Source organism: Lactuca virosa, chromosome 5 (assembly GCF_052849685.1).
Source record: "Lactuca virosa cultivar CGN04683 chromosome 5, Lactuca_virosa_CGN04683_v6, whole genome shotgun sequence".
Lineage (NCBI taxonomy): Eukaryota > Viridiplantae > Streptophyta > Magnoliopsida > Asterales > Asteraceae > Lactuca > Lactuca virosa.
Genome location: NC_136430.1, coordinates 123,828,049 through 123,837,086, shown reverse-complemented (window position 1 = coordinate 123,837,086; position 9,038 = coordinate 123,828,049). Strand labels below are relative to the sequence as shown.

The 9,038-nt window shown below is 36.2% G+C and overlaps 1 protein-coding gene and 1 long non-coding RNA gene across 2 annotated transcripts; both read right to left on the bottom strand.

The window, feature by feature from the left end:
* Positions 1 to 2,194: 2,194 nt before the first annotated feature.
* On the bottom strand, positions 2,195 to 3,158 carry LOC145112254 (uncharacterized). The gene is made up of 3 exons (XR_013710476.1): positions 3,007 to 3,158; positions 2,539 to 2,930; positions 2,195 to 2,319 (listed from the first exon to the last, which is right to left on the bottom strand). It is a non-coding gene; the product is annotated as an uncharacterized LOC145112254 (long non-coding RNA).
* A 252-nt stretch (positions 3,159 to 3,410) lies between these two features.
* On the bottom strand, positions 3,411 to 5,123 carry LOC145111704 (vacuolar protein sorting-associated protein 2 homolog 3-like). Its single transcript, XM_079047960.1, has 8 exons — positions 5,023 to 5,123; positions 4,729 to 4,833; positions 4,571 to 4,642; positions 4,331 to 4,402; positions 4,081 to 4,161; positions 3,770 to 3,805; positions 3,633 to 3,688; positions 3,411 to 3,420 (listed from the first exon to the last, which is right to left on the bottom strand). Exons 2-8 carry the CDS (start codon positions 4,753 to 4,755, stop codon positions 3,411 to 3,413), a joined length of 354 nt encoding a protein of 117 aa, XP_078904086.1. The 5' UTR covers positions 4,756 to 4,833; positions 5,023 to 5,123.
* Between the last annotated feature and the right edge of the window lie 3,915 nt (positions 5,124 to 9,038).

The following is a 9,038-nucleotide window of genomic DNA, read 5'->3' as shown; positions in this document are numbered from 1 at the left end:
AGATTCTAGTAAATTTCAAGTGGGGGAGAATCGCTTTATGATACGAAAGTGATTGTACGACTATGGGTGGATCATATCAATCACTTGGGTTCAAATGAATCTGTTGAAACATGAAGTGACCCTTTGCAACTAAGAAGTATTGAAGACCTGACTTGATATTGCGGTAGCAGCTATTGTTAACAAGACTTGGGAGTTATCGCTGAAAACTTGATACCGGTGTGAAGAAGATTGACCCGAAGAGTAATTTACTTTGTCTTTTGTAATCATATATGTTAGAAAAGTAATGTTCACCTTTTATGAAATTGAGTAGTCGTTTGTGTAATGTCAGTCAAAACATAGCAAACAGGGTCATCTTACTTTGGAGTATTTTATTGTTTTTGATGTAACTTGTTCAGCTATTTGTAGGTGATCATGTTGATCGATTTAGAACCCACTTCTCCAAGACTTTCCCAGTATTACACTTTATTGAATACAAGTCTTCGTTATCTTCATCTGTTCCTTGTGTTATTCATCACTTACTAACTCGATTTTGAATCCAAACATTGTTACGATTCAACTATGTATTTCTGCTTGCTTATATTTACTGATTAGTCTTCATATTATAACTTTCCTGATTATTCCGTACATTTATTTATTGTTGAGCTTATCAAATGATCCATGGAGATGGACTTGTATTTCCGCAAATCAATCCTCAAGTTCTTCTCTCAACAATTGGTATTAGAGCCACAGTGATTGCTTTTTAACTTTCTTCCAAAATACAACTCGTTTTCAAAAGATAAACTTTGATTTAAAAGGCTTCCTATATCACTTAGCTCATCTTTTTCAAAATATAAGTAGATATGGCACAAACTTACTCTTTAAATATATCTAACAGTATTGGAGGTTCTAATCGAGCTCTAATACTAGTTGTAAGTGAATATCATCACTGGTCTCAATGAATGGAAAGATATATAAGATGACTTGGTAAAGAAGTTTGGAGATCTGTGGAAAAAGGACCACATGTACCAGTCTTACTCCTATTGTCTTCGATGATGTTTAAGTTACACTTGGAGGTCAAGTTTCCATGAGTAGACCTAGAAATGAAGACATTAAGAAGATGGAGAAAGATGAAATCGCTTTCTATGAAATCTCTTGTGGAGTTCCTCTTGACACTTTCGATCAAATTATCAACTTTCAAACAGCAAAAGAAATTTGGGATGTCCTTAAAAATCTTTATGAAGGTACAAAGCAAGTTGAAGAAAAAAAAGTTGACCACTACACTGAATGAGTTCAACAGCTTTAAAGCTCTTCCTGGTGAAAGTATTAATGACTCCTTCGAAAGATTCAACCTCATCGTCACCAAACTCTCAAATGCAGACATCACTTGATGTGATCATGAAACAAACCTGCAGTTCCTGAATGGCTTGGGAAAACACTGGACAATGGTGAAGATGATAGTTGAAGGTGACAACAAAATCAGAACTCTATCGTTGTACAAGCTCTATGGTGAACTAAAAGCTCAAGAGTCTACAATTATAAAAGATTGCATGGATCTAGGTGGACCACTCGCCTTAGTCGCCTACTCAACACAACCTACCAACTAATCCCCTCAGTATCATCATACCGAAGAATCATCATATCAAACCTCATATGACGACACAATGCAGTCATATGAATCGGAGACACTACTAGAAAAACAGCCTTTTACGACGCGCAATGCGTGTCGTAAAACGCTCAGACGACGCGCAAATGCGTGTCAAGGAAGGCCCTGTCATAACGAGAGACGACACGCTTTTGCGCGTCGTCTATTTACGACACGCATTTATGACGCGCAGTTATGACACACAATGCGTATCAAAGAAGGCCCTGTCATAAAGGATGACGACACGCATTTGTGTGTCGTAACCTTACGACGCGCGTGTTTATGACACGCAATGCGTATCAAGGAAACCCCTATCATAAAGGAAGACGACACGCATTTTTGCGTGTCATAATTTTAAATGTTTTTAAAATTATATATTTTTGATAGATTTACTAATTTTCAAATTAAATAACACATTAAAAGTCTCATAATACAAAATAAAATACCATAAACAATAAAGATAATTCATTGCACTGATATGTCAAATACAAATAATTATTCCAATAGTAAGTAAATGTAACACATTGCTAATATTGCATAATATTTATTATAGAAAACAAAACATGTACAACATTAAAAGAAACCCATGACTAAATTCTCCTTTGACAATCTCCTTTGAGAATTTCCTTTCTAAAAGAATAACCTGAATGCAGGAACTTTGAGAGGCTGCAAGGCACTAATATGTCAAATTAGTTTGTCTGCATGTTTTCAGCCAAATATAGGAAATTTCAGGAGTATGTATACATGTCATTTACACACACACACACACACACACACACACACACACACACACATATATATATATATATATATATATATATATATATATATCAAACGTAAGATAAAGCATACATTGACATAACATAACTAATTCCAAACAATTCAAACATGACAAAGGGAAAACAAAGGTGACATACTTGATGCATTCACCCTCATCTGCAGCAACTATTATTGGAGAGAGGCTGCAGCAAAGCTGTTTTAGCACCAGTCTCAAACTTTGTATCCCATCGAGCAATTGGACTATGAAGATTGCTACCAGCTGAAAATGAAAAACAAAAAGAAAAATAAATAAATCAAAAATCAACTTCACCATTGTAGCTCCAGTTGTTGTAAATAGTTGATTGAGGTAAAATGCTTCTCTCTGAAGCTCCTGGAACACCAGGTGAGCCTAAAAGAGGATCTGCAAGCCCTGAATCCATTAAGTGTGGTCTGAACTCCAGTAAACAGACTCTTCTCATTCCAATTCCTATTAAGTAACTTGGTCTAGGTGGACTAACAGGTGGAGTTCTAAAAGTCAAAGGCAGATGACCTAAAAAAAAAGATCAACTTTTTACTAAAAAAGAAAAGGAGAATGAAAAAAGATAAGGAATTAAGAGACTACTGACCTCAAGATCAGCAAACTCGAACCATGGGCAACAATCCAAGATTTCACAAACAAAAACAACTGTGTCTCTTACAAGAAACCCTGCATCTGCTTCAAGCATATCAGAAACCTTCATAAACTGAAGCAGAGAATTATTCCATGTCTTTGTACAAATAGATGACTCCTTCCACACAGTCTTGGAAGGATTATTTTGATTCACCTCGTACATGACCTCCAACTAAAGGGCAAAATGATCATTAAACAAAATCAGACATATACCTTGAAATTGTAGCTAAAACTCATAACTAGACCTTTCACAACATGAACTTCTAAGCATCTAAAAGCTAAAGTCTCGGTTGCTACCACAAATATGTTAAAATGGTGAGGTCACGTTTCAACTTTCAATCCTTATTCAATTCAACTTCACTAAAACTTGCTGTTAGATTAGACAAATTATAAAACAAGATCAAAAGAAATACAGAACCAATTGTTTCATATGTTAGGATCATTAAAATAAGCTTCCTTCACCCTAATTAAGCCAAGTGCACAATTAAAAGCGCATATATCATACATATAGGGAAAGAAAATGTTGCATTTATTTTAGGATGAATAGCTTTATGTTACCAAAAAGATATAAACATTTTTTACCTGCTAGCATCCTCGGTATTTTTCCCAGCAATTTTTCCTTTGGGAGCTGAGGATAACTGCAAAAGTTCAACAAAAACTTAAATCATACAAAACATGTTGATTAACAAGAGTACAATTTAATAATTATATCTACAAACCTGTGAAGCCACATCCACACCAATCTCATCTAGCACCTGCAATTTCAAACATTTATATATGAAAAGGTAAAAAATAATGCTGGGTGAAAAATGTGGTTTTTTTTTTTACTTAATGGACTTGATTCCATAAGAGCTATATATGAGTGTTTCTTTTTAACCAGATGCAGAAAAACAATAAAAAAAATCACAAGAGGCCTTTCCCATTAAGCCCTAACTTTTTATAAATCTGCCCTCATCCAAATTTTTTTTCTTTAATATATTTCATGCATCATTTATCCAAACAACACAACACTATGCAACATAGAGTTTACCTGGTTGGTGAGATCATCAGCTTCATCCTCAGCTTCATCATCATCAAGAACATCATCTATCGCATCTGACATCATTTCAGTCTGCACAAAAGAAAAAAAAATAGTATTAAGTTCCATTTTCCCTCACACCATGGAAGCAGGAATTGGACTAAATAAATGAATCCCAAGTGCTTCATCACAAACCATGCATGAAAAATAATGTTTTTTTTTAATTTTATATTTTATATTGTAAGGGCATGCACTATCTTACAGTCATATCCATTTGTGCAGATTGCTTCTGGAAATCTTGCATCACTTTCATTTGCTTTGCAGGAGCCATTTCCTACAAACAACACATTCACATCATAAGTTATTTATCAATATAAAGAGTATTTATTTATTCTATCACAATTTCATAAAGATGTTGAGGAAATCAGAATATATATATATATATATATATATATATATATATATATATATATATATATATATATGTTGCTGTCTAACCAACCTTATTCATTGCTGCTATTGCCTTGGTAGCACCTTTCATCCCAACAGCCACAGAAGAGTGTGCAGCTAATGCCTGTGAGAAGTTAAAACCATAGAAAGTCAATCATATGGTATAATTTATTTATGACAAAAAAAACAAGTTGCCATTTGAAAATTTACCTGTGTATGTGTTGCTGTGCCCCTCATTTGAGCCCAACTACTTTGTAGGTTGGCTATTTGTTGTCTAAGCCTCACCAATTGGCGTGCCAAAATCTTTGTTGCTGCCTGCACAAACCAGATGTTAATGCACAAAAATTTCATCTTCATATAATCAACAAAGTATATACTTTTACTTATATATATATATATATATATATATATATATATATATATATATATATATATATATATATATATATATATATATATATGCTATCAGCAATGTGAGTTTAAACTTAAAAGTAAGCAACTAACCTCATTTCCTGTTTTAGCAGTTCTCTTTATCTCAGCAACAAGCTTCTTTTCCTGCTCGAGTTATATGTATAAGATGCTACCATTCTTTTTTAAAGGAACAAAGTGCTAGTATTCGGATACATGCAAGTTAAATATACATCAAATCCAATGCGGTAGAGAAAATAAAGAGGAGATGAAAGGACAAGTGAAGTGGTTGTCATACATGGTAATCAATTGTGCTACATTAGAATGTTGCTTTACAAATCTACAAAAGACATCGATTGTCATATTCAAGGCCTTTTCTTTTTCCTGCATAAACATGTTGGAATGGAAAGTCAAATCAGAATCATGATTGATCCCTAAAAATCTGTCAAAGGGAATCTTTATTTTTAATGTGAATATTTGTATAGCTAGCCTGCCTAGATTAGGAGTTCTTTCCATGTTTATTCTTGTGTATAAATTGTAGCCCTGAATGTAATATATGTGTAGTTTTCAGTTTAATTTTTCTAAGTCTCTTTGTTTCATGGTATCAGAGCCGTGCAACCTCTGCCGGCTAACGTTGTTGCTGCCAAATAACCATTTGTGATCATCTTATTCTTGATTTTTTTTCCCACCATAATGACGGGCTCTGTTGAATCATCTACTACCCATCTGTCTTCAAACCCAAATTTATCTCTTTTTCCACCATCTGATATCAATCCCTCTCTTCAAATTACCCAACATAAACTTAATGGATTGAATTTCCGTGAATGGTTTCAATCGGTTCTACTTGTCATCAGAGGGAAAGGGAAGACCGGGTACCTTACCGGTGAAACTAAAGCCAAAAGGATGCTCACTACAAAGTATGGGAGGCAGAAAACTCCATTGTTATGGCGTGGTTGGTTAATTCTATGAACCCGAATATCGGAAGAACCTATCTCTATTACAACACAGCTCATGAAATCTGGAAAGCTGTCCAAGAAATGTATTCCGATCTTGAAAACACCTCACAGTGTTTTGAGATTCGTTCAGCTCTTCGGAATACCAACCAAGGAGGACGATCGGTTACTGAATACTACAATGTTCTAACAGAATTGTGGCAGGAGATGGATGTGTTTTACAACATAAAATGGTCATGTCCTCAAGACGGTGTTCTTCATGCAAAAATGCTTGAAAAAGATAGAATCTTTGATTTCCTTCAAGGTCTCAACAAAGAACTAGACGAGGTTAGGGGCAGAATCCTTGGCACGAAACCACTTCCCTCTCTTCGAGAAGTATTTGCAGAAGTTCGACGAGAAGAAAGTCGCAAGAAGGTGATGCTACATACCCCAACAAGTATCGATATTGAAGGTTCTGCCCTTGCTACCTACAGATCAGAAGGACAAAAGAATTCTAAGTCTTCAAACACCAAAGTCTGGTGTGAACACTGCAAGAAGTCGTATCATACAAAGGACCAATGTTGGGGCCTTCACGGAAAGCCCGCAAACTGGACTCCTCGAAGGGTACAATCCAAAACCGCATCTGCACATGTTGCAAAGACTTCACAAGAAAATAATTCTTCTTCCAGCCCTTTTACAGCAGATCAAATGGAAGTACTCAGGTCACTCTTACAATCCACCAGTTCATCCTCCACTCCATTAGGTAATGGGGCACAACAAGGTAAACAAATACCTTCTTTTCTATTAAAAAATGGATCATTTGAAGCATGGATTGTTGATACTGGTGCTTCTGATCATATGACTGGGAGTAAGAATTTACTAAAAGACATTAAACCAAGCACCAATTACATTACTGTAACAGTTGCTGATGGAAAAGTCGCTCGTGTTACCGGAATAGGGAATGCTATCTATGATGATTTAAAACTAAATTCAGTTTTATATGTGCCAAACCTCCGGTTTAATTTAATGTCAGTCATTAAACTTCTTAAAGATCAGAACTGTATAGTAACTTGTTTCCCTACACATTGTGAAGTTCAGGAGCAGTCTTCAGGGAAGATGATTGGCATTGCTAAAGAATACAACGGTCTCTACTACTTCACAGGCTCTTCATCCATGTTGCATTCCCCTAAACACCTTTCTCTTTCTGTTACTTCTGAGTCTAATGTTTTGTTATGGCATCAACGTTTAGGACATCCTAGTTTTGATTACTTGCGTCGTTTGAATCCAAAATTATTCATCAATAAAGATTGTTCTGGGTTTCAATGTGAAAGTTGTGTTCTTGCTAAACAAACCAAAAATACATACCCAAGCCATGTATATCAACCATCCCAACCATTCAGTATTGTTCATACTGATATATGGGGCCCATCCCGTACTCTTAACATAAATGGATCCCGATGGTTCATCACATTCATCGATGACCATACACGTGCTTGTTGGGTGTATCTGTTAAAAAACAAATCTGATTGTGGTGAAGTTTTTAAAAAATTCCACAAGCATGTAGAAAATGTGTTCCAATCCAGAATCCATGTCCTTCGATCTGACAATGGCGGAGAGTATTTTGCTAATGATCTCAAAGCTTATCTAACTGAACATGGCATTCTCCACCAATCTTCTTGTACCAAAACTCCACAACAAAATGGAGTGGCTGAGAGAAAAAACCGCCATCTTCTTGAAGTGTCTAGGGCTATCATGATAAACTGTCATGTCCCTCACTCTTTCTGGGGTGAAGCTGTGCTTACTGCTGCCTATTTAATTAATAGGCTCCCTTCAAAAGTTCTTGCTTTTTCAACCCCAATACAATGTCTTCAAAAATGTTTCCCTAAACTCAGAGTTCTAAACTCTCTTTCGCCACGTGTCTTTGGGGTGTAAAGCCTATGTTTACAATACAAGTCCATCTCGAGGGAAATTAGATCCTAAAGCTATCAAATGCATTTTTTTGGGATACTCGTCAACTAAAAAAGGCTATAAGTGTTATTGTCCATCTTCAAAAACGATGTTTGTAACTTGTGATGTCACATTTTTTGAAACACAAAGCTTTTATCCCACTACATCTTTTCAGGGGGCAAACCTTAGTGAAGAAATCCATTGGGATCCCTCAATTTCCCTTCCTGTGTCATTGTCGGAGCCTATTTCTACATCCCCTATGTTATCTTCAACACTACCAACCATTGAGGATCCTGGTCAAGGGGAAGAACCACAACAACCCACACTCAAAGTATATTCCAGAAGGCCACGACCTGGTAATTGCCAATCATCATCTCCTGAAACACCTGCTCCGGAAGAAGCTCAAACACATGATCCTGATAATCTTGATGTCCCTATTGCCATTCGAAAAGGGGTTCGATCTTGTAGATACCCGATTTCAGGGCATCTTTCATACAGTAAGTTGTCTTCAAAATATAAGGCCTTTCTCTCACAAGTGGATAAAGAAGTGATTCCTACAAGTATCCATGAGGCCCTACTTGATCCGAAGTGGAAGAAAGCTGTCATGGAAGAAATTAATGCCCTTAAGGAAAACAAGACTTGGGAGGTTGTCAAAACACATGAAGGAAGAAAGATAATTGGGTGCAAATGGATTTTTTCAATTAAAGTTGGTGCTGATGGAAACATTGAAAGAAACAAAGCAAGGCTAGTTGCGCAGGGGTACTCCCAGACCTATGGGATTGATTATGAAGAGATGTTTGCCCCCGTGGCAAAATTGAACTCCATTCGAGTTCTTCTCTCTCTTGCTGCTAATCTAGATTGGGAACTACACCAATTGGACATAAAGAATGCATTCCTCAATGGAACACTAGAAGAAGACGTATACATGAAACTTCCTCCAGGGTTTGAAGAAAATAAGGGAATGGATCAGGTGTGTAAATTGCAAAAATCCTTGTATGGTTTGAAGCAGTCACCACGCGCATGGTTCAATAAACTGAGCTCAGTTATGAAACAATTTGGGTACATGCAAAGTCAAGCTGATCACAGCCTATTTACAAAACAGTCTAGTGATGGTAAGAAGTCGATATTACTTGTGTATGTAGACGATATGATCATCACTGGGGATGATATTCACGGGATTGAGAACTTGAAAAGAAGGTTACATTCCATGTTTAAGGTTAAGGACCTTGGAAA